The following is a 27,394-nucleotide window of genomic DNA, read 5'->3' on the forward strand; positions in this document are numbered from 1 at the left end:
TTTAACATGCTGACGATCACTATATGCATATTTAAGCAGCCTCTGAAAATATTAAAAAAAATTGTTTTAACATGAAATGCCATGAAATCAAGGGACAGACATTCTTTTAAATTATTCAAATAATTAATAATAATTTTGTTTTGCTTTTTTGTTCCACCTTGCACTAATGCTTCTATTAAAAATAAGGACAAAATAAATACATAAATATCTTTAAAAGTCACAGAAATCGTGTAACAGATGAAGGGGACAAGGATTTGTTTTTCAAATATATTTTCAAAAAAAAAATCAATACAGAGTCGACACATCATTAAAGGTTAGGTTATAGAATTATACTTAGAATTAGAAAGCTATTTCATGACTTATAAATTCAAGAGACATGTTTGTCAACATATTTTGATATTGACCCAAATGTTGACAGAAATAACCTATTTTATTACACAAAGCTGTCTTTACACAAGGGGGTGCTAGACGGCAAAACAAAACTGAATCCTCCATTGATCTGCACTCAAATCTCAGAACGTTTTACATCTCATATAATTTTTTCACTCTGGAGAGTAATTTTTAATTAAAACAGATAGTTACAAGAATTTATACTTTATACCGCCACAGCAGTATCTATAAAATATGTATTTTGAAAATCCTCCAGTAACAATTGATTGTGATTGGCCCATTCTGAACAGCGCTGCCAAATGCACCTTCTACACTGTAAAAACTAAAGGTGCCTCAAATATCCTGTCGGATACTCAAGGAACTTTAAAATGTAATTTAGGTGCCTCAAAGCTCTTTCTCCTATAGTAGGGTTACTGGTTGAACCATTGACTGTCTTTGCGGTTCTTGCAGGAACTTGTGGGATCCTTTAAGCACTTTGTATTCAGTTCTGAGGTTCTGGAGGCTCCTTTTCATTACCATGAGACGTCGAGGTGCTTTGGGGGAAGTTAGAGGTACTCATATTCTATGAAAGGGTTCTTGAAAGACCTGTAACATATACGTGGTTCCTGGAAGATCTCTTTTGTAAAAGCCAGAATCTGGAGGAACCCAAAAGTTCTGTGAGGCCACATTAAGATGTACAGCCATTCAGATGTACAGTTTATTTGCCTATTGTTGTTATCATTATTACTGTTGTTCATAATTATTAATGAACACACAGAGAGAGAGAGAGAGAGAGAGAGAGAGAGAGAGAGAGAGAGAGAGAGAGATTTTGAGATTGTTTACCAGTTAGCCAGAAGACAAGGTTGAGATCAGATCACACATTTTTGTACATTTTTGTTACATTTTTATTGAACAGATTATGGGTAATGCTTTGTGTTCAGGTTTGACTGTACTCATGTAAAACATTACACTTCAAATGCCTAAACATAAAAAGACAAAAAAAGCAATAGACATTTTACAACCAAGCAGATTTATAGGCTACTATAGCCTACAGACCTTGCCTAGTGGTACAGCATGTCCACAAAATACGTCACTAATTTAAATAGAATTTTTTTTTCTATTATTTAAAAAATTCATATTGAAATAAACAGTGCATTATTAAAAGTGAAATTTTGTTTAGTAGGCTACCATGAAATGAAATATAGATTTTACATTTATTTAATAGTAATAATAATAATAACAATAATATGCATTTGACCACAAACAGTACAAATGTGACACTCAAACGAACAGCTGTAGGCTATATTAAATTGAGTATTTTGTAATTCTGAATTAAATAGCTTTCAGGACTGGCTATTGCTTAAACTGGTCAACAATTAATACAGTGATTTATCTTTATGTTGTTATTGCCATGATGAAACCTATTACAGAATATATATCAGAATATATATAGCCTATATATATCAGAATATATATTTTTAAAGTGTAGTATTATTATAATTATTAATCGGAAGAAAAATACGAAGAAGAAGAAGAAGAAGTGCTCTCGTGCGTTCTGCTCCCGCATAACGCAAGAAGCGGTGATTTTAAAAAACGGCTTCATATGACTTCCCCATTAAAGGTGAGTAAAGTCGCCAAAATTATTATGCAAAATATATACTATGTGTACACACATTGACACACTAACACGCTTAATTGTATGGCTGTTTAAAAATGTATGTTTTAAACTTTTTAACCGCTTATAGCAAAGAACGTATATTGACCATACACATTGACAGTAAGTTAGGCCTATAGCAGAATAGGACTAACTGTTTTAGCTGCGATGCTAACGAAATGTAGCCTAAACGAAATTACTTTGTGGGTCGAAATGAGCACTGTTAAATCACAAACAATGATTTTAGTTTTGTTGTTAACTTTTAGACAATGTAACGTTAGCTCTCTTTTTTTTATTTAACTAACGTTATTTGTTGTCATTGGCATTTGTGTTAATTCGTTGTTTACACAAACATACACAAATTGGGTTTACATGTTTTAAGGGGACATTCCATGGCCTTACGAAAATTAGCCAAGGATTTATTATAGTAAAAGTGTAGTAAACATTGTTTTCTATCGGATTGATTAGTATTTGTTTAAACACAGTTGTACTACAAATAGGCCTAACGTTACCATGGTAAAACTATGGTTAGTGTAGCAAAACGATGGTTCATTTGTGGTTACTATGGTATAATAACCATGTTTTTGTTTTATTTGTAGTAAAACCATGGTTAATTTTCGTTAGGGTAGACATAATGATTTTTATACTGTACAAACTGTATACTATTATTTAATATTTACCCTAACCCTTTCCTTTGATCTTTTTCTGTCCTCAGAACATCCAGTATACTTTATTCCTCTGAAATACAGGTTTCACTGAGCTGCAACAAATGTAAGTGTATTTCTGGACTTCAAAATAACTGAAATGGTGCTTGTCAATCAGGTCTTATTCATTAAAACACTAGCAGAAAAATATTTTTTAAATCAGTTTATGAATTAGGGGTCCAAGCACCGAAAGAACAAGTCATTCTGAGCAAACATTAGTTTAATTAAAAAAGAAATTCAGATGTTCAGGAAGCTAACAGCAAATTCTAAACTGTTCTGAATCTTTTGAGCCTAATATCATATTCATGGACTTTGCTATAAAAACCACATAAGATACATTTCAATTGAATCACTGATCGCCCACACGGGCCATTGATGCTTGGACCCCAATGATTGCCGTTTGTGGCTATATTTTTCTTCATTTATTCTAATCAACATATTAGAATCATTTCTAAAGGATCATGTGCCACTGAAGACTGCAGTAATGATGCTGCAAATTCAGCTTTGACATCACAGGAATAATATATACTTTTAAATATATTGAAGATACAATATGTAAGATTTTTGTAATAAAATATCCAAAAATCACTTGCACAGTGTGATATATTTCCTGCAGTTGTCTACTTACAATACCCCAAAAGTCCACAAAGATTTTTAATTTCAGAGAAATTCCCATTTTTAAATAATGGTCCATCCCGGAAAAAAATGTTGCATGTCAATGACGCTAATATCCGCGCTATCCTTGGTTTCCGCAATATCACGTGGACAAATGCGGAAGTGGTGGTTATAGCTGTTGTGTCCATCATGGATCACCAGGGGCAGAGTGGCAATCGGGAGAGTCGGGACTTTTCCGGTGGGCCGGTAGTGTTTTGAGGGTGCGAGGGCCGGTCTGATAATAGTTATACATTGCAAGTTCTTAGCAACACCATCCGGTGGCCTGGTGTGCGACGCTGCCCGCTTGTCAAACTGTGCAACCTCTCTGCTCAACCCGTAAATAAATGCATCGATGCGCATTTTGTTTGAGTTTTTAAATGGTCCAGTGGTGGATCTTTTGCCAAGCATGTCAGAGGTTACGGGTTCTAATCCGCTACTCGTATAGTTTTTTTCTCTCTCATCAAAACTGAAAATGTTCATCAGTGGTTACAGTATATCAAGCAGGGACACGTTGTGTGCATGTTTTTTATGATTTCACCGAACGAATAGAGAGTCTCCCCAACGGCGATAGATTGAAGCGTACGTCCTTGTGAAAACTGTGCGCGACATAGATGTGACCAGTAGTGGTAGCTTACTTAATCTATTTAAAATAATTGTGCAAGGGTTCTTTTTATCACGTGTGGTGACCAAGATTATGGCAGTGCAATTAAATACAATAGGCTGTGTGTTAAAAAATATTTAGCCATTAATTGCAAATACTGTCGTTCAAATTTACTTTGAGCACGATTGTTTTGAATTTTTTATTTATACGTGCAAATGTTTTGGGCCATTGACAATTGAAATAATCAGCTTAAAGTTTTGCCAGTATTATGCCAGTTATTGCTAGTGATTTTGTGCATTTAACTACTCCACAACCATAAAAGGACATTGGATATTATGTATATTTTTAACTCTGTGACCAGTTGCATTTGATGTTCCTAATTTTTAAGACACTTTGAATAAATGTTTGTGGAAAATTAATTAATGTAAATGTTTTGTAATAAAAATTTATCTTATCCCTTTTTTTCAACCAACAGCCTCCACAGAACCTCACACCAACAATGGTGATTACAGGAGACCCATTTGGTGAAAGCAGCATTATGGTTTTTCTTCATGGCGAAGAACTGCTTGCTGATGAACCTGATGACATAACAATGGGTGTAGGCCTTACTATGAGTGCCTACTTTCTGTTCAACATTAAGTACAGGAAACCAACTAAAAGTACACTGACTTTTCTGCAGTATCTGTTGGGCATTCAGAAGGAGAGCATCAAGCTACCTACAGTTGTGTTGAGGCTTATCAATTTCTTAAAATGTCCTGTGTGAATATTCCCAGAGTGAAAATGTTACCATTGACTGCATTGTAAATTGAATTGTAGTCAATTTGAATTTTAGGCTACTGTTTTTGAGGAACCTGAAATATATTCGAAAGTTTTAAGATATTTGAGTCATATTTATATTTTACAGTTTTGTCAAGATTTAAACTCTTAATGTATCACAATATTAACATTATACATGTGCTTCCATGAATTAGATGTTGATACATTTATTTATTGACTATAAGGTGATTATTTATTGAACTTTTTATTTGTATGGATGTTATTGTTGTTTATCAATAAACAATGTTTGTTTTGTATTTGGTTTCAGTTTTTCATTGTGTTTATAAAATAATAATACATGTAAATAAATAAATAAATTTTATTTATTAGTAAAAGAAAGGGAGGGGGAGGGTGGGGACAAGAAATAGAATTCAAATTGGGAAATGGTGCCTTGAAGCACCAGAGGTGGTTCCTGATCATTCTTAATAAAAGGGTTCCTCAAGAAGCCTTTAAGGTTCCTCAGAGAACCGCCCCTTTTGAAAGGGTGCCTAGAGGATCTACAGACGGTTCCGCCGGTGTGGCAAAGTGAAGAACCCCAAAAGGTTCCTCCAGGCACCTTTTCTTTTTACAGTGTATGCACTGCCTGCTTCAGCAGTGGTCTAGTGGTCTGTCGGTGTATTTTTCTGAAAAGAACTACATCAATTTTCTTTTATGATTTATGCAACGTATTTTACGTTTTTCTATAATTCTAGCACTTTTTAAGTACCTCTTGGTAAAAATGCCTATTTTCAAGGGTTTTACAAGCCAACTTCAAGTACTTTAAGCACTTCAAGCACTTTGTATGAACCCTGCATAACACAATGCCAACACTGAGGGATGGTCGCACAGAATATTATGAAATGTGTGTATATGTGAGGGGTGAGTAGGCCTATATGCTCTACGGCAGTGCTGATAAAACCATCTATCGACATATTGCTTTTCTTTTGCACACAAAATTTATATTGATACCTAAGATTTATTTATGTGTGCCTTCATATCATGTCCTAGATTTTGCCACAGTATCAGATGCAAACCAATTATGATATTTTGATGAAGTTGCTATTTTATAAATTGTATTGCTATGTGTATGATTTTACAAGATAAGAAGTGACATGTTCAGTCCTAGTATGTTCAGATTCTGCTTGGATAAGTGAGGGATAATGTTTAATCAGCTGGTCATTATTGTAAACCCCAACAGGGTGATCAGGACCATTATCTGAAGAGGACAATACCTAATCTAGACACAATGGTGGAGCGATGGTGTCGTGGTCACTTGCAGAGCTCAAACCAGAAACTTTTGGATTACTGAATCTGTGTTTTAGAAAATATGCCACACACCATATGAAGGGCTCTGTTTTCTTACCCAAGTTAGGGGCAGGGCTTTGACTGTGTGCTAAGTCTTATCCAATTTTTGTTAGAGCTCTAAATCTAGGTGCAATTTTTGTGCCTAGATTATGCACAACTGGCCATGGGTGGGAATGTTCAGGCTATTTGTGGGCATATACACAAAAATACATGGAAGGTCCATGTAAATGGTACAAGGCCTATTTAGTTATTCTTGTGAGAAATAAGTAAATGTGCAACAGACTTAAAGGGATAGTTCACCCAAAAAAATGAAAATTCTCTCATGATTTATTTCCCTTTAATCCATCCCAGATGTGTATGACTTTCCTTCTTCAGCAGAACCGAAGTGAATAATTTTATAAGAGCATTTAAGCTCTGTTTGTCCATACAATGTAAGTAAACAAGTGCCATCAGTCTGCTGGCTGTTTTGCGGTCCAAAAGGCATATTTAGGGAGCATAAAAATAATCCACATGACTCCAGTCGATCAATTAATGTCTTCTGAGTCAAATCGATAGGTTTGTGTAAACAAATTGATCATTAAAACATTTTTAACTTATAAATGTTGATTCCGACCAGCGCTGGATTGCTGTTTGAAATGAACTAACTCTTGCATAATGTTGTTCCTCTGTTGTAAACAAAGCGAACGTTTCTGACTTCTCGAATGAACGTGCCATTACGCTTATGTCACGCGATGGTAACATGATGCGTCGACTGCTGGCAGAAAGCAATTTTTGAAAGTTATCAAAGTTTCAATTATCAATTTATTTTTACACAAACGTATAGATTTGATTCAGAAGACATTCATTGAACGACTGGAGTAATGTGGATTATTTTATGCTACCTAAATATGCCTTTTGGGATGTCAAACTGGAGCAGACTGATGGCACCTGTTTACTTGCATTGTATGGACAAACTGAGTTAAAAATCATCAGTTCAACTAAAGAAGGAAAGTCATACACATATGGGATGGCTTAAAGTTAAGTAAATCATAATAGAATTTGTATTTTTGGGTGAACTAACAATTTAAAGGAATATTCTGGGTTCAATACAAGTTATGCTCAATAGACAGCATTTGTAGCATAATATTGATTACCACAAAAATACATTTACAGCAAGGCACTTACAATGGAAGTGAATGGGGGGCCAATCCATAAACACTAAAATATAAACTTTTTCAAACGTATAGCCAAAAGACATAAACAATATGTGTGTAAACATGATTTTAGTGTGATTCAATCACTTACTCAACTTTTTTGTGTAAAATTATAGCAAATTTTACAACTTCATTGCCAAGATGCTGTAATGTCAAAAACTACAATTACTGTACAAATGACAATTTAAAAACTTTACAGCTCAAATAATACATAATTTTAACAGAATAATTAATATAAGTGCTTTTATAACATTATAAGCATTACATTTCTGCCTTAAAACCCTCCAAAAATTTCCCCATGCACTTCCATTGTAAGTGTCTCACTGTAAACAAGATTTTTGCTTTCTTTAAAGAAAAGGAGGGATGAGTCAAAATAAATGTTTTGGTTATCAACATTATGCCAAAAATGATGTCAACTGAACTTGACTTGAATTGAACCTGGAATATTTCTTTAAATACCAAAAATATTTAAAAATACCAAAACTTCATTGCCATGCCAACTGATTTTGCTCGAATGATGTATTGCATAGCACTGTGCTTAAGATGAAGCAGTCTTAAAATAGGGCCCCAAGCCTCCTGTCTCCATTGATAAGTGAACAAGAGAGAATCACATGCAATCACAGCTTCCGAGCTCGGAAGTAGGAACTTCCCAGGAGGACTTGAAGGCAGCATAAATGACTGGGAATGAGAGGTGAAACATCTCGTGAGACAGAAAACAACACATCTAGTTGACTAGAATAAATCTACTAGACCCACTACAATGACCTGGATAACAGAATCTTCAGATATATTGTAACAGAAGGATGCATCGTCTTGCAGAAGTACTTTGAAACATCTCTAAATGGCTTAGCACATTGAATTTGAGTACAATTTCACACAAGAGTTCAGTAGGAATCCGCTGTGATAACATTAATGTTTTCAGATGGCAACTTGTGCAAGCATGACTCGCTACATTGATTCTAGGAGAGCTTGCAACTAAAGAGCTTACCTGAAAGTTTCACATTTATGCAAAAAACTTTTAGGAATGTGGCGGAAAAGTGTAACAGATTTTGGACAGGGTAATTCAGCAGCAGCGGTTTAGCCAGGTTTCTCGTTCTCCCAGAGCAGCAGGGCTCCATTCAAGCATTATGCTTTAGCTCTGGCGTCGGAAGCTTTGGAGCCGCAGCTAACCTCTCAACAGCATTCAAGGAGCTCTGATACCGTCACCACCTCATGCTAAATTCTCCTCTCAAACAGAAAAAGCACTTTTAAGTGCTTGTGAATTTTTTTGTGCCATTATGTCAAGACGCAAAAATGCTTACACACACACACACACACACACACACACACACACACACACACACACACACACACACACACACACACACACACACACACACACACACACACACACACAAACACACACAAACAATAACTCTGCTGAATGGCTCCACCATACTATGCAGCTGAGTCCTCAAAGAAAGTAGCAGGTGAAGTGTTTGTTGAATTTTTAGAGGGCTTTTAGCATCCCATCCAAATAGCAAAGAGTGTGTGTGTTTGAGTGTGTATGTGTGGGGCAGCAGCTATATGCTGAAATATGAATGATTCCACATTCAAGATCCGGCTTGGCTGTGTCTTGGGCCTTCAGCATCTCATAAAAGCTGCTCCACTCTGGTGACTGATCGGAAAAGGATTTCTCAGGAAACAAAGAAGCCCTGCGAATGTGTGTCTGGAGGTGTTAGTGTGTTTTGCTTGTGTGCCAGGTGCCTTATGGGAAATGTGTCGGTCCAAAAACTGGTTTGGGTTTGTAAAGACATCAGACGCTTATTCAGAAACCTCTCTGGCGGATTTTAGATGGGTTCATTCAGTGAAACATTTTAAATACTGATTCAAACTGATTGAGTGATTAGTGTGATTTGCACTGCAAAAATAATATTTTCATAATCAGTGCTTTTGTCTTGTTTTCCAGTAAAATATCTGAGCATCCTTAAAACCAGTTTCATTTACTTTAGAAGCAAAGTTGTGAGAGACGCGTTGTAAGAGAGCCTTTCTTGAATTCAATAGATTTTTCATACCACAACAGGTATTTTTTTTTTTCTCGTTTTAAGCATACATCTAAGAAATTTATAGATGCTTAAAACAGGAAAACATACTAATTAAGACATATATTGTTGCAGTGTATCAAAAGAAAGAGTTCAATTCATAGTCTAACTGCACTAGTTGCGCTGAATGTTTGTTTTTAAGTGTAACCAGTGAAAAAACAATTAACTTTATTCACAGTGGTTTCATCTTTGATTTTTTTTTATGGGAATTACAACAAGGCTCTGAGGGATAGATGTACAGTCTCTTCAGTGGGATGTACTAAAGATTAAAGTGTTTTTGGATCATTCAACTGACTAATCATTAAAAAATATCTTTCCAAGAAATTTCAGTAGCCAGAAACTCAGGACAACATAAGCTATGGAAAATGTAATGCAATCTATGAGCTTTTTGATAGCTTATATAGTGAAAGTAATTGAAAAGATGGCGCTGCTATGAATAAGGTCTATAGAAAGATGTGCGGCCTTAAGGCTGATTTATACTTGTGTCGAACCTACGCCATTGGCTCCAAGTAGTGGCCAAATTGTTGGTTTACATTTATATTTCTGCATTGGTGAGTTGTTCTGTGAGTTTACAGCCAAAATGCTAATGATATTTTTTATAAATAAACAAACTCAATGCAAGCAATGTAATTTCTGGATTAAAAGGTATTTCTTAAATTAATGTAGCAACAAAAATTAGTTCAAAGTATGTGAACATGTTGAAATGTAGGTACATATTTACTATAAACATTGCCTGCATTGCAGAAAGAAAATAAATTAGGAAATTACTGTATGCTTGCTCTTAAATAATACATAAATATTCTGACATACTTTTGACATTCCGTGATGAAAAATAAATCGTCAAAATAATTAATAACTACTCGCATGAATAACAAAAATTGGGTGTCGTTTTAAAGACTTTAGAATGCATAAAGGCAATATAACCAACTCTTACCAGGTGTTTTTTTTTAACTTGCTGACAATTTAAAAGTATTTAGTTTCCATAACGAACAAAGTACGGTCAAATCAAGATCGCAAATAGAATACAAAACATATTATTTCACTCACATATCAAGTTAATATCAAGTGAAGGCCCAGAGTATATATATTTTTTTTAAGTTAATTAGCTGTAAACAGATATCTTTTGTTGCGTTTTACCTGTAACTTATGTTTTGGGCCCTGGAGAGGTTTTGACATGTCTTCACATTTGTGCTTTTTTCAGTTGATTAAAAACACATTAATGGCTAAAGTCTGATAACACTGTATTCAGCACAAACTGGGCTACAATACTATGTGAGCAACATGTGTGTACATGTTTGTATTTTTGAGAAAATAACGTTTATGCATGGTTTTTGAAAAACATACATTTTTATTCATTGAAATATGGCCATATAACACATACTGAAAAATTTGTCCACAAGACCTTTGAGAACTGGATCTTGTAGCCTAGAGTTTTTGCTACAAAATGATGTGAACACCATCCTGATCACTCATTCATACAAAACAATATACTAATTTAACTTTTTAGTAGATAGGCGTGAACTATCATGAATATGGATTGTAATTCACACCTGAGCAGACAAAAGACCCCTCCCCTGGGCCTATCAATGAGGTATGTGACAGAAAGAGAATGAATGTGAGGAGACTTAATGATCAAGATCAAGTTTTAAGTTAAAAGTAATATGACTATACATTTTCTTTACATAAAGACTTGACTTAATTTTAGAACTACACTACCATTTAAAAGAAGTCTCTTCTGCTCACCAAGACTGCATGTATTTGATCCAAAATACAGTAAAAACAGTGATATTTTGAACTATTTTTACAATTTAAAAGAACAGTTTTTTATTTGAATATATTACAAAATGCAATTTGTGATCAAAGCCGAATTTTCAGCATCATTACTGCAGTCTTCAGTGTCACATGATCCTTCAGAAATCATTATAAGTTGGTAATTTTCTAATATGGGCATATTTAAAGTGCATTTTACTCATTTAACCTGAACACATATTTGCAAGCACAAACTTTGTAGATGATAATGAGGCAGCATAAACACTAGATAAAATATAATCTAAACATTCATATTATTTTTATATCATATTACATATCATATTTATATCATACAGCATACAATTTAAATAACTGCTTTAGCCGAAACAGCATTTACATGTTACTAAAACTTGCTTATTTGGACATATTTCAAATGTCAATACTCTGAATCCTGAATGGCAAGTCTGGAAACAGTCCAACTAGTAAAATATGTACATGTTTATATAAAATAGCATGTCAACTAATTAAAACTAAATGACTTACTCGTCCAAAATTTTATCTTCGTCTGGATCAAGTCTCTCTTCAAAATACAAATGTTCATCGGAGTCCCGCTCTTCTTCTGAGGAAAATTGTAACTCTTCGTCACTATCCAGGAGTTTTCTCACTTGTGTATGTGCTGTCTTTCAAACGCGCAGAAAAATTAACAAACATGTTGTTTTTAAGGCACAGTCGGGGGCATGTACCATTTTCATTGATCGCCTCAGCACATTAGCGTATGAATAGCGCGCTCTGCTGGTGGGTGGGTTCACATTAGAGATAATTTAACGAACCAGTAAAAACTGTACATCACTTTATTTCATACAGATTACATTGCAGGAGAATATTTGTTTTAAATTTGAATTGTTGTATTTATAAGTAGACATTTTAAGCTTTTTTTAGACATATGTTTCATGTTTGTGTGATAAGTATTCACGGAGTCTCAGTTCATTTTTGTGACGTGTTTCAGAAATATGCTTGTGGAGACGTCTGATAGCTCACCCTTTATATTTTCTTTATTTTACAAAAGCACAAGGTTTTGTTGTTATTGTGAGTGTACACAAATAAAAGTAGACACTTTATAGTCTCTAATGATGTCTTACGCTTATCTGTATGACCCAAAATGATGGAGAATTTTATGTTGTTTGCGCTGTAATGACGACACGTGCCGGCGCGTCATTCGACCCAAGAGGGTTAATGAAAAGCAAGGCTCGACATTAACACCTGTTTGCTTGTCCGGAACAAGTGGATTTTCGAAGGAGCAAGTGAAAGAGAATTTTACTTGTGCGACCAGACAGGTAGCTTTATTAAAAACATAATTAATGAAAAAATAACTGGCTATATTTGTCCCTAGGCCTGTGCCACTTATTACAAAGTTTATAGTCTTATTCTGCAGTTCAGTGCTTCAAGTGGGGCGGTATGCAGCGGTACACATTACCTGCACTACTATAATTTATTCTACAGAGTACTGACACACCACCACTTCTCAGAGTCTTCCAGTATGATTTAATGTAAAGCTGCTTTGAAATGATGTGTGTTGTGAAAAGTGCTATACAAATAAAAATGACTTGACTTTTATCTGACCTTCCAAATGATTTTGAAATTGTTGTAAACATCTGAATGCTCTCTGAGCAAAACTCATGTGAGTTAACAACACTACACGTGTAAAAGCATTGGTGCTCGTCAAGCTATCCGTGGAGAGCACGTGTTTCAGCTTGTCTGGACGTAGTTCAGTTTCACTCTTCTGCAAAACATGAACCAGCAACTTTTGGGTGAGCACATTTTATCACGTCTGATTCATTCAAATGTACAGTATTTATGCAAATTGCTTAGCTGCTGGGTGCTAACTACAGACTTAAAAAAAGCTGTTACAGAAGTGATGTCAGCTCATATGCACAACCTTTTTTCACAAGAGACAAAACGATATTGAAAACCAAACCTTCAAAGAAAATACACAGGAACATTTGCATTTATTTTCCATTATTTTCTGTAGTGCTTGTAAAAAGTACATATACTACATATAACCTGACAGTGTTTGGTTCTACATCGTTCTCAATCCTGAACATCATCAAATCAGTTTGTTCACCATTTCTACTGATTATTATCTGCACAATTATCTGACTCCTGTGTGCTAATTAATGTGTGCAGGATAAAGCAAATTTTGCCCTCATTGAATGTGAGGATGATAAAACATTTTAAAAAGGAAAAACAGACATAATGCAGTTTTTCAGATTTATGCTACATTTATTTTGTGTAAATAGACAGTTCTACGTTAGATTGCCATTGTTCTCTTATGTGTGTTGATTTTGACAAAGATACAGACTTCAGCAGATCTAAATATTCTTTCTCAGTTTTCATAAACAATAACCCTACTTTGTATGTTTTTATTTTCAAAGTAAAGCTAATCTAAACCTATTTGTTAGTTGAGGATGTAAGGTCATATTTGTTCTTCAGCCAGATCTTAAGAAGGAATTCTTAAGATCAAGTTTAAATCAAGTTTAATACTAACAATAAGAGTGCCTGCACTTTTTTTCTACCACATCAAGCATAAAAAAATAACCCAGAGTGCATATTTATGTCATTGGCTAGAGATCTAGCTATCGCTGTTTGACTAGCAAGCGGTTTCTGTGTGTGCAGGCTTTACATGTGCATGTGGATAAACACCTGAATGGTCAAATACACTTCAAAAGTCTGCCAAAATGCCCATCTTGGTTGGTATTCATGTAAACACAATAAGTTCTAAAGTCCATGTAAACAGTGGGGAAAAATGGATTTGTATCAAAACGTCAGACTTGAAAGTGTTAATGTAACCTAATAGACCGGCTGCTGTCTCTGTGTTGTACATAATAATAAAAAACCATAACAAGAATAGGAGAAAACCACTCACTGCTCTTGGCTGGATAACTTTAGCTTTAAAGGTATTAATGCATTATTTACAATTATACAGTGAAGATCAATAGGCCCTATCAGTTACAGTATATACCATTCATTCTGAATGTTTAGCCTACAAGAATACTTGATACTGCTGTTAAAAACATTTAAAGCTGTTAAAACACTTTTCTTCATACATTTTTTTTCTAGTGTTTAGAATTTTTCTATTATTATTTTATTACTGACAGTTTACTAGTCTTTAATAATGAATTAAGAAGCAATTCTTAACAAATTAGTTAGTGTTAGGCTATTATTTGTTATGGTATTGAAGCTGATGTAAAAAAATCATCGTATTTCACTACCGACTACTAATATTTTGGTATTGTAACAATGTACTATATTGTGCATGGTATCTTACTCCAATAATATGATGAAAGATTTGATTTCATTCCATAGAATTGTGAGAACCCCAGCTGTAAATGGTGGCGATAGAGGATTTTCTTTGTTTGACTCCCGTACATAACATAAATTAACTGCCATTTGACTATAGCCTCCTTCTCTACCCAGCACATTTTACATTTCTGTTGCAGAGAGTCGAGTTGATTGTACAGGTATAATACTATTAGGTTGGACATCTGTCGTAATTTTAGAAAAAATACAACAGAAACTTTGACATGTTACTACTTGCTTAATATAATGTAAGCAATACTTAAATATCCTTTTTTCTCTCCGAACAAGTAACATTTTTAAGTAAATTATAAATGTACTTGTCTGAAGGACAAGCACATAACATTGCTTAATGTGGAGCCCTGAAATACAAACAGAATAAAAAAAAAAAAAAAAACAGCAGATGCTCCCAATTGAGACAATTGGTCACAAGTCAAAATATAATGTGATATGATGACTAGATATTAACATTTTCTTAAATAAAATGCGATGCTACCTCATCATTGATATCATCCTGGGAGGCAGTCTCTGGTTAAAGTGGACCAATCACAGCTGCTGTGGTCAGTGTCGACACGACGCGCAGTCACATTTTTGAAGAGGTGCACATCTGGCTATGCCGTAACTGCTGTAGCTACACGTTGCCTATGCCGTAGGTTCGACGCAGAAGTATAAATCTGCCTTTAGCTTTATTTTGTGATACTCAGACTTTTTTCATCACAACCAATTCAGATTGCAAGCACACAACTCAAGCAAAAGTGTTTGTTTTAATTTAATCTGCCGTCATGCTATTGATTCAAATATCAGTGCAGGAGACAGTGGTCAGTGTGTAGTTTACGTGTGTGTTTCTTACTTAGCACAGTGATGTCAGCGTAGGCTTCCTGTGGGGGGTCTGTATAGAGCTGGCACACGTATCGGCCCTCATCTGAGAGAGACACGTTGGATAGTGCAACACGCAGCTCGTTGTCTGAGAAGTTGACCAGCTGGAATCGAGCATCTTTCAGAGCTGGAGAGTCAATAGAGAAAGAGAGTAAAAGTTACATTCTCACATTCCATTTGCACTTCCATTACAACCAACACATACAGTATAAGAGATATTATTAGCATGTATTTCCCATTCAAAAGCAAGATTGTGTTTCCATTGATAAAAAAGGAAGCCATAAAAATCCCTTCAAACTTGGACTTTTGTGGTATGTGACTTGATAGTCCATGTCAGCTAGCTTTTAAGGTCATCTATATTAATTACTAATGTTACACTACACAGATTTTTACCCAGTCAAATGCTCTGTAGAATGAGAATGTAACTCCCCCTAATACCACCTGCAACTTACTTACAAGTAGCAAATCATGGTTAATGGCAGTGATGTGCTGTATATAAAGCAAATTGGCAAGAAAAGAAAACTTCTTGTTTCAGTAGGAAATATGACAACACAGGAAAGAAAACTGGTCATTTTAAGGGATTTTAAGTCATTAAGCTATCGCTTATAACTGGCACCAGGGGAGTATAACCAATGTGCAACTATATTCATCAGATTAGCTGAAAGGTAATCCTTGGAATAACTAAAGTGATTGTGATTGCCGAAAAACATCCATCTCTATTTCTGGCAACATCTGATCTGAACGTGACATCACTGGAGATTGATACAGGGATACTAACCATGGTATATGGCATGCTAGTCTAGAGTGACACCTAAGAGCCTATCTTGTAATTATCAAGGAATATGTCACCCAAAAAACAAAACAAAAAAAGAAAGAAAAGAAAACATGTTTGGCTTTCTTAAAAGGAGAAAATCTGAAGGCAGCACTGGTCCCTATTTTTCATGTAAGTATTGGGAACTTTGAAGCTTCACCAAGCCCAATACCTTTTTGAACAATTGCCTTTTGGCCGGCGCAACAGAGCATTGAGCACCAGAACCGTCAGGCAAAGGACCAGTTTTTTTCCCTCAGGCTATCCATCTCATGAACAGTTAAAACTGCCCCATTAATGCAATAATGATGTGCAATACACAGCTTAGTCTATGTATCCAACATATCCTACCTCTTCTGCCATACATTCCCTTGCATCTGTATATAACAGATTTGTATTTGTACATACGTAAATATAAATATTTTTTCTTATTGTGGGTTTTCTATATACTTGTATTTTCTATTCACTTTTTATTTTTCATTCTATTTTTTTTATTATTATCTTTTATTATTATTGTAGTATTGTTTGTGCACTGGAAGCTTGTATATGTAAGCATACTTGTCAATATAGCTCATTCTGATTCTGACACAAAAGCCTCATCAATGTATCATGAAAGTGGTCAATACCAATAATACCAATATTCCACATTTTCTGAAGTCATACAATTGCTTTGCATGAGGAACAGACCAAAATTTAAGTCGTTTTTCACTGAAAATCTTCAGCTATCCTAGAGTTTACAGGTCACTATAGGGGAAGATTATGATTGTATAATAATTTAATTATCAGTCTGTTCCAAAGTTATCGCATGTATTCAGAAGGCTTAAATAGCAGATGAGTTGTATGGACCAATTGTATTATGCGTTTGGGTCCTTTTTGAAGCTTGAAAGCCTGTCCTCAAACTCCTCATTCATAGCAATTGCATGGCAAAGAGTGATCAGTAGATTTCTTTAAAACACCGCTTACGGGTTTAGAACAGCATTACGGTAAGTAAATGAAAACAAAATAAAATTTTTTGGATGGATTAACCCTTTAACACAATTTGTTTTGTGTTGTGAGTATAAGCACAAATGTATGCTCCTGAACCAACTGGCTCTTGCTCAGTAAAAGACACATCTGAAAGTAATACACCAGTGCTACTGTGAAAATCTCAAACCGATCCTAACGTCTATTCTGGAGATATGTTCTCTCTCCTAATAACTTGGAGGAATGGAAACTGTTCAGTCTGAAATAATGAGAAGTCCATTAGGGCTTGCTTAGCTGGTGTAGGTGGGTAAGAGAGAGGAAAGTGAATGGTGCTGAGGAGAGAGAGAGAGAGAGAGAGAGAGAGAGAGAGATGGCGAAACAGAGATGAAAGGCTACCGGCACCCCATCCACCCCCCACTCACAGATTAATTCCAACCCGATCGACAGACCATTTACGACAGTGAGAGCACTCGCGCATGCGTTTGTTCTTGCCCACAACAGCAGAGTTCAAAGAAGCACGCAATAAGAAGACTATGAATAAATAAATAAAGAAAGAAATAATCGGGCATCATTAGAGGTTTTTGAGGCGATGGGATCATAAAAGCAGGACCTGATGGTGCGGGTGTTGATTGTTCTTGGTTCCTGCTGGTTAGCTATGCTCTTTAGCTTTTATTCAAAGAGAGAGAGAGAAAGAGAGAGACAGAGAGAGAGAGAGAGAGAGAGAGAGAGCGAGAGCGAGAGAGAGAAAAGGGTGAGAAACATATTGCTTTACAAGAGCTCCACTTTCTCTGTGTGCATTGCAAAAGGAAAAATATCTTCCCCATTTTCTATTACGAATTGCCTTCTTACACTTCCATTTCCACAAGTTCCTCAAGCCCCCCAAGCTCCCCATCTAAACGTGCTGCTGCCATCCACAGCATGGGAGAAGTGGATATCCCTACCTTTTACTCTCTCGCAGTCCATTTCTCTTTCCATTCCTCACACGGATCACTGCACACGCACATACTAGCAGACCCTGCTGCCAAGGCAACACATTTCTCACCTTTGATCACGATAGCTCACAGCAAAAATACAAATAATTCATGCACATGTAGCTTTCACATTTATATTCTGCATAACAGAAGTATATGTGCGGGTGTCTACGTGTGCACGGTAGTGTTTACTACAGTACATGTCTGAGCTTGGGTGTAATAAAGCCACACGTTTCTGAAAGAAAACAGAAAAAACATTGAGATTGTGAAGGTCTTTGTTTTTGTAACACCAAGCAACGTGCCTTTCATGTAGTTTGTGCGTAATTTGCGACTAATTAGAGTGGCCAGCTTGAAAGTGAGAATGTGGCTGTCAAGGGGAGGGCAGGCAGAAGTTAATGATTTAATTCAATTTATTGATTGGGGAAATGTGTGGATTAAAATAAACTGATAAGGAGCAGGGAGCCGAACTTGTTTATAATCTATTGTGACTGTGCATCAGGTGGAAAGACAGCAATAATTAGAGCATTAAGAAAACATGAACATGTGTGCTGTCAGCTCTAATGGGGGAACAGAGGGCAGGAAACTAGGGAGCCCACATCAGTGCAGTGGATAAAATCAGGCAAAATCAGGTAAACAAGTATTTGCCCTTATATTGAGGAAAACACAGAAAACTCAGATATAACAGACATGTTTGCATGGGAGTTTCAGTTTTCCTTACAAAAAAAATTCAAGGCAGTGAGTGCATTTACATGCACACCAATTATACTTAATAAACAATGTGAATGTGGCAGGACAGAGGGCGGGGCCATGTAAGCTACACACCCGGCCCCTAATCAGGCTAATTAAGCCTCCGAGAGGATAAAGGCCGACCTGAGACGGCAGTAAGACAGAGAGAGATATTTACGGCCAGCAGCCCGACACCTGTGTGTGTGTGTTTGTCTTTTTGGTTCAGTTCTTCATTAAATATTATTTATATTATCAAGCCGGTTCTCGCCTCCTCCTTTCCCTTTTATCCCTTTACATTGAAAGGTCACATAAATGTCTTAATAGGCATTCTTTTATCAGGGTAAGGTCATAAACAGTTTAAGCAAAAACTGATCGGTACATATACAGCTCTGGAAAAATTTAAGAGACCATAGCAAAATTATTTTTTCCTCTGGATTATATGTTTCTCTGGATTTACTATTTATAGGTATGTGGCTGAGTAAAATTAAAACTTTTGTTTTATTCTATAGAGTACTGACAACATTTCTTTGTCATTTAGAGCAATTCATTGCAGAAAACGACAACTAACAGAGCTGTAGATTTTTTCACATTACCCTGATTTCGCCCTCCATTTTAACATCTTTCATGTCAACGGCGTTTCAGAGACAGAGTATGTTGTTACATTTTGGTAAAATATTACAAAGGTAAACATTTGTTTTATTTGGAATAAAGTGAAATAATTCACAATAAGACTAGCAACATGTATTGAAGGGTTAGTTCACCCAAAAAAGAGAATTCTCTAATCATTTACTCTCCCTCATACCATCCCAGATGTATGACTTTGTTATGCTGAACACAAACAAAGATTTTTAGATTTTCAGCTCTGAAGGTCATACAATGCAAGATAATGGTGCTCAGGCTTTGTAGCTCCAAAAATCACATCATAAAAGTAATCATACAACTCCAGTGTTTACATCCATGTCTTCTGAAGTAATATAATTAGCGTGGGTGAGAAACAGAACAATATGTAAGTCCCCTTTTCTCTAAATCTCCACTTTAAATTTCACTTTCAGATGCAAAAGTGGAACTAAACAGGCACCACATTTGATTTTCAGATGGAAAAGTGAAAGTGGAGATTTAGAGTAAAAATAAGGACTTAAAATATTGTTCTGTTTCTTGCCCACAGTAGTAATAGTAATATTACTTATTATATTACTATTATACATTTTGTTTCTCACCCATACCATATCATCTTGCTTCTGAAGTTATGGATTTAACCACTCGAGTCGTATGGATTACTTCTAGGTTTAATTTGTGATTTTTGAGAATTTAACGTTTTGGGTAAACTATCCCTTTATGAAAGTAAACAGAGTAAACATTTTGATTTCATGTTCACTTGAAATGAGGAGAGTATGCAAAATGCAAAAACAGCTGCTGTAAATATTCCTTCAAGGCATCTGGGTAAAATTTGCAGTTTGGAAAGGGAATCAACAAAGTTGATGCATCTTGATAAAGAAAGAAAAGCTGCACTTTGTGACCAAAATAACAGTGTGGCAGCAGGGGCATGGTCAAGCGTACATCCAGAGAGAGATAAAGTTGTAAGGGCGCTTCCACCTGAGCTAAATTATGTCTAACACCTGTCTCTAATTACAGTGAGCACGGCGAGAACCAGCTTGACGATATAAATAATAGTTTTTATTAATAAACCGAACCAAAAAACACACTAACATAAACACACAGAACACCTGCCTGTCATTCTCTCTCTCTCTCTCTCAAACTGTCGTCCCGGCTGCCTTTATCCCTCACGTGCCCCCATTAGGCTGATTGGGGACCGGGCGTGCGTTGTTCCAGCCCAGCCCCGCCCTCCTCCACTCTACAAACAACAACATGTCTGACTGCGTACATGCCCTTCGCTGCTGCTGTGGCATTTTCGGACACAGTGCCGGACATTGTGACAGCGAGAGCTTGCAGTGCCCCAGGAGGTTGTCCCACCCCCATGAGAGGGCACGTTTCTGTTGGCCAGCTACATCCCGTGCACTGTGGGAGTGGAGGAGAATGAAGCTCAGCATGGATTCTGGCCCATTCTGAGGACACACTGCCCAGTAAACCAGACTCCCTGCCTGACAAACCCATTTAAAGCTTATCACAAATAGCATTGACAAATGGTTTTGCACTCTGGTTTGTTTTTGTTTTTTCTAAAAAGTCTTTCATTTGCGGGGGATTTTAAAAAGCTTTTCTTTTCAGGAAGAGGGTGTCTGGGAACAGTGAGGCTATGTAGTCTCTTTTTTAATTCTAGTTACAATGAGTGGGTGTTGTAACTTACAGTGTGAGGATTAGCATATATGCAATGAACCAAATATCTATACAGAAATTAAAAAGGCTTGGTAAGCAGGAAAATAAAAGGTTGGGTGCAGCAAGGACAAATTGACAATGTGAAATAACAGTGTCGTACCACGGGATCTTCTCAGCATGGCCAAATTCAGAGAACATACATACAGGCCTATGGGCAGCACAAAAATCTTACATAGCTACAGTGAGGTTTTAACAGCATCTCTTCTCTCTGTAAAATGAAGAAATCAACCCATCTAATTTTTTCCTCCCCTTTTTCTCCCCAATTTGGCATGCCCAATTCCCACTGCTTACTAGGTCCTCGTGGTGGTGCTGTAACTCACCTCAATCCAGGTGGCAGGTGACTCCAGGGGTGGTAGTCAGCGTCAATTCTCGCTGAGCTACTCAGGCCCCCGAGCCCATATTATTTTTAAAAGAGACACAAATGCAGAACATTTAAGACCCTTCCAAATGACTCAAATCAATATTCCAGAATGCACTTAACTCTACGAACAGAAGCACCAGCTTACCATGTTACCCCGGTGCCACATTTACCACTGGCCTTTCGAAGCACAACAAATGATCACTGGACAATTCACATGATGTATAACTTTATGGTACAATCTTGAATACATCACTTTCTTTATATTGATTTACAGTGTGTGTGCATATATATATATATATATATATTATATATATATATATACACATATACACAGTTGAAGTCAAAAGTTAACATACATTTTTTAACCCCTCTACAGATTTACTATTAGGAAACTATAGGTTTGGCAAGTCATTTAGGACATCTAATGAGACATTTTCCAAAAACATTTTATACACAGATTGTTTCACTTTTAATTGACTATGTCACAATTTCAGTGGGTCAGAAGTTTAAATACTAACTGTGTAACTGTGTTAACTGTGCCTTTAAGTGGCTTGGAAAATTCCAGAAAATGATGTCAAGGGAGCAATTTCCAAACACCTGAAGGTGCCACGTTCATCTGTACAAACAATAGTATGCAAGTAAAAACACCATGGAACATCGCAGCCATCATACCACTCAGAAAGGAGATGCATTCTGTCTTCTAGCGATGAACGTAGGTTGGTGTGAAAAGTGGAAATCATTCCCAGAACAACAGCAAAGTACCTGGATGAAACGGGTAGACAAGTATCTATATCCACAGAAAAATAAGTCCTATATCGACATAATCTGAAAGCCTGATCAGCAAGGAAGAAGCCACTACTCCAAAGCCATAAAAAGACTACAGTTTGCAAGTGCACATGGGGACAAATATATTTTTGGAGAAAATTCTGGTCTTCTGGTCTAATGAAACAAAATTTAATTGTTTGGCCATAATGACCATTGTTATGTTTGGAGGGAAAAGGGTGATGTTTTAAATCCAAAGAACACCATTCTAACCATGAAGCATGGAGGTGGCAGCATAATGTTGTGGGGTTGCTTTGCTGCAGAAGGGACTAGTGTACTTCAAAAAATAAATGGCATAATGAGGAAGGAAAATTATGTGGATATATTGAATCAACACCTCAAGACATCAGCCAGGAAGTTAAAGCTTTGTTGTGGCAAAATGGCTTAAGGACTACAAAGTCAAGGTATTGTAGTGGCCATCACAAAGCCCTGACCTCAATCTGTCATTTTGTCTCACTCCTCTTTGCAGATCTTCTCCAAGTGATTAAGGTTTCGAGGCTGACGTTTGGCAACTCGAATCTTCAGCTCCCTCCACAAATTTTCTATGGGATTAAGGTCTGGAGACTGGCTAGGCCACTCCAGGACCTTAATGTGCTTCTTCTTGAGCAATTCCTTTGTTGCCTTGGCCGTGTGTTTTGGGTCATTGCCATGCTGGAATACCCATCCATGACCCATTTTCAATGCCCTGGCTGAGGGAAGGAGGTTTTCACCCAATATTTGACGGTACATGGCCCCGTCCATCGTCCCTTTGATGTGGTGAAGTTGTCCTGTCCCTTTAGCAGAAAAACACCCCCAAAGCATAATGTTTCCATCTCAATGTTTGACGGTGGGGATGGTGTTCTTGGGGTCATAGGCAGCATTCCTCCTCCTCCTCCAAACACGGCGAGTTGAGTTGATGCCAAAGAGCTCGATTTTGGTCTCATCTGACCACAACACTTTCAACCAGTTCTCCTCTGAATCATTCAGATGTTCATTGGCAAACTTCAGATGGGCCTGTATATGTACTTTCTTGAGCAGGGGGACCTTGCGGGTGCGGCAGGTCCTTCACAGCGTAGTGTGTTACCAATTGTGGTTCCAGCTGCCTTGAGATCATTGACACGATCCTCTCGTGTAGTTCTGGGCTGATTACTCACCGTTCTCATGATCATTGCAACTCCACGTGGTGAGATCTTGCATGGAGCCCCAGACTGAGGAAGATTGACAGTTCTTTTGTATTTCTTCCATTTGCGAATAATCGCAACAACTGTTGTCACCTTCTCACCAAGCTGCTTGGCGATGGTCTTGTAGCCCATTCCAGCCTTGTGTAGATCTACAATCTTGTCCCTGACATCCTTGGACAGCTCTTTGGTCTTGGCCATGGTGGAGAGTTTGGAATCTGATTGATTGATTGCTTCTGTGAACAAGCGTCTTTTATACAGGTAACAAACTGAGATTAGGAGCACTCCCTTTAAGAGTGTGCTCGTAATCTCAGCTCGTTACCTGTATAAAAGACACCTGGGAGCCAGAAATCTGTGATTGAGAGGGGGTCGAATACTTATTTCCCTCATTAAAATGCGATTAAATTTATAAAAAAATTTCTGGATTTTTTTTGTTGTTATTCTGTCTCTCACTGTTCAATTGAACCTACCATTAAAATTATAGACTGATAATTTCTTTGTCAGTGGGCAAACGTACAAAACCATATACTTTTTTCCCTCACTGTATATATGAGAACTGGTTGAAAGTGTTGTGGTCAGATGAGACCAAAATCGAGCTCTTTGGCATCAACTCAACTCGCCGTGTTTGGAGGAGGAATGCTGCCTATGACCCCAAGAACACCATCCCCACCGTCAAACATTGAGATGGAAACATTATATATATATAATCAATATGTCTCCTACATGCCTCACCACTAGCATTTGAAGTCTTCATTCCCCGTGCAGTAAATCCACTCCCGTGTTTATTATGCCTGGGACATGTGTTGCGCATAATGAAGAAGTTCTGCATTGCTCTCCAAAATTAGTTTCTGTGCTAGGATGTGCATTCGAGTTGATCGTGTACTTCCACAGGAATTGGGGAAAAACATGAGTGAAGTTTCATTAAGTGGAAAAAGCGAAAACTGCATAAATTGCCCTATTATCCTAATATATATATATATATATATATCTATATATATATATATATATATATATATATATATATATACACACTGTATATATATATATAGAACACGTGTGTGTGTGTTTGTGCAACTGATGATTTCCCCATGCTTAAATCAGCAAAAAGTTATGCACAAGTAATTTTACTTCCTGAATATGTGCAGACCCAAGTACAGGTTGTTTTCTCACTCATGCAAACCATGCCACAGTTATATTTGACAATTAACTATTGCTGAAAAAAAATTACTATAATGATGAGAGAAATAAATAAATATATTCCTTCCTTTGCAGTCAACACAGCTCAGGCAGTAACATCTTGAAATGACACTACTTGAAAAAACTAAAGAGAAAGAGCTCCAAAAGGGAGCTGATCGAGGGCTTCAAGAAACCTCGGTGTATGAATGGCTGATGGCTACCTTGCTTATCTCTGTTTGTGTCTCACTCTCGCTCTTACTTTTTCTCATTTCCTTTACTTTGCTTTTCTGCTCGTCATCCGAATCTCATTTGTATTGTTTTCTAAGATTTAATCCTACAGGCTCCAAGACACATGTTTCTCCAAAATGGCAGCAATCAATTTTGATTACTGGCCACGGTTACTTTGAGAAGAGCCCATCAAAGTTTTATTAAGAAGATGGGTGATAATTACAGCCTTGCACGGACCAAAAAACCTGGAGTCTGAGACTTGCTAATGATTGGAAGCTGAGAGATAAAATGACAGTTAAGAGAACCTTAATCCAAACTCTGAGAGCACCGGGCACACAATCACTTTACCCGTTACTTGATGAGGATAGTCCCTCAGGCAAGAGACCGCTCTCCCGTTCTCTCTCCTTGACTAGAACAGTCCTTAACCACAGTGCCGTTTATAGGGAAGGAGATGAAAATTACTCAGTCTGGCACCTCGCTGAGGCTTATCATTATTTCAGAGAAAAAAGTTTAAATAAAAAAGACAGACCTTTCTGTAGACCATTGGTGGAGACAGGTGCCATGTCCGTTGAAAGCGTCTGACATGCGCCTGATTGATTTCAGACTCGAAAGCACTTTGGAACTATTTAAAACAGGGTTCCCTCACTTTTCCCCACACCAATGAACTTCAATTACTTTCCTGTGACTTATCCAGTCATTTGTGATTACTGGATAATGATTTTTGATTTTGCGAGCAAGTACTCAATACAAGAGTTATAGCTGATGAAATATTTTAGAGCAGCGCATAACAAGAAAAAATCACTACAGAAATGTCCATGAATTGTCAGATGTTATGAATTACCCTTACTTTTGCAGGCCTAAAAACACAACTTAATGGAATATTCTAGGTCCAATACAAGTTAAACTCAAATCAACATCATTTGTGGCATAATGTTGATTGCCACAAAAATTCATTTTTGACTTGTCCCTCCTTTTCTTTAAAAAAAAAAAAGTGTTACAGTGAGGCACTTACAATGAAAGTGAATGGGGTCAGTCCGTAAACATAAAAATATTCACTGTTCCAAAATTATGCAATGTTTCATAGAAGTGTGCAGGACACAGACTACACTATAATTACACAGTGCAGCTGTAGGGAGATATCAGAGTGTTCTTAGATAAGACAGATCACATGAGAGCAAGGCAAATGGCTGAGAGAAACACATGCCCTCCCCAGGCAGCTGAAGCTCTCTATCTGCTGCCCTCAAAAGTGCAGTGGAATACTCTAATGCATTAACACTTCCAGTCCACCAGAGAAGCTTCCTGGGAATAGTATGCTGTTGTGTGCATGCGTGCGCAAGTGGGTGAATGAACTCACGTCTGACATCTCTGAAGTAGATGGTCTGTCTGTTGGGGTTGAGGAGCTGGATGACCGAGTCATCATTGTTTTTGACTCGACAGCTGATGGTGGCTGTCTCCCCTTCCACCACTGAAACGTTGTCCATTACGAGGTTCTGGCTTTGGACTGCAGAGATAGAGAAAGAGAGAGGAAGGTGGAGAGTGAAATAAAGGCTGATAAGTAAGGAGTACGGATATGATTATATATTTCAGCCAGAGTTTTCATCCATCCATCCATATTGGGTGTCTTAATTAATTTTATTGCATAGCTCCTCAGAACAAACAGGTGTCCTATACTGACCACAAGTGAAGTTCATCACTATAAAGTTGCTTTAGGCAATGTTAGCAATTCTGAAACTTCTGCAAGGCTTAGCCAATTAATTAGACATGTGTCTCTTTTAAAACCCTCCCTCCAAAGTCATGCACACACATAGAGAAGCAAGGAGGGCATTCAGCACTGCCATCTCAATGTCAGAGGTTAGAGAAAAAAAAAGAAACATGCAATTTGATGTCAGCCAACCTGAACAGTGCACTCTCATTGAAAACCCCATATCGGTCAACCAATTGTGGGGGTAACAAATAAAATAACACAAAGAATTGGGAAAAATAGTACCACTGTCCATTTCCTTAATGCAGAGATGTAACCCTGCATCAGCTGAACCCAAAATCTCACACTTACTTGAGTGCACAATGAAGAGCAGGTGGCAAAACACAGCTAGAGTGGGTGTGAATATCCAGCAGAGTGTGAAAGTGTTTTTTCTCCCTCTTTCCTGCATAGTGAGTGCTTCATGAGATTGCCTGTTTTCATGTTACACATGCTTGGTAAAAATCCCCTCTCTGGATCAGATCACCACATGATAAAAACTGCCAGAGCTCCATAAATGGAGGCATCAGACCTTGACTTGTTGACCAAAAGTGAAATGCATTCCATAAATCTTGTTTATGATCTAATCATTGGCCCATTAAGTTATAAATGACAACAGATCATTAATAAATACCTACAGTAGATGACAGTAGGGCTGTGCAATTTATTACAATATACAGTACATGTATTATAGTAAGACTGGGTGGTCTAAAGTAAAACAGCATTGTGAATATCACAGTGACTAGGGCTGTCACATTTATGAAATTTGGCAGACAAT

General features: G+C 36.9%; 1 protein-coding gene and 1 long non-coding RNA gene across 6 annotated transcripts in view; one reads left to right on the forward strand and one right to left on the reverse strand.

Annotated features, from left to right (window-relative positions):
- Positions 1-27,394, reverse strand: part of LOC127624560 (cell adhesion molecule 1-like) — a 490,282-nt gene that overhangs the window by 90,940 nt on the left and 371,948 nt on the right. For all 5 annotated transcript variants that reach the window (XM_052099340.1, XM_052099339.1, XM_052099338.1 and 2 more), the window contains 2 exons: positions 26,233-26,379; positions 15,310-15,462 (listed from right to left, as the gene is read on the reverse strand). In XM_052099340.1, coding sequence (XP_051955300.1) covers positions 15,310-15,462; positions 26,233-26,379 — 300 coding nt within the window. The remainder of the gene's footprint in view (positions 1-15,309; positions 15,463-26,232; positions 26,380-27,394) is intronic.
- On the forward strand, positions 839-4,495 carry LOC127624562 (uncharacterized). Its single transcript, XR_007968194.1, has 3 exons — positions 839-941; positions 2,739-2,794; positions 4,458-4,495. It is a non-coding gene; the product is annotated as an uncharacterized LOC127624562 (long non-coding RNA).

The sequence above is a fragment of the Xyrauchen texanus genome, chromosome 31, assembly GCF_025860055.1.
Source record: "Xyrauchen texanus isolate HMW12.3.18 chromosome 31, RBS_HiC_50CHRs, whole genome shotgun sequence".
NCBI classification, from domain to species: domain Eukaryota; kingdom Metazoa; phylum Chordata; class Actinopteri; order Cypriniformes; family Catostomidae; genus Xyrauchen; species Xyrauchen texanus.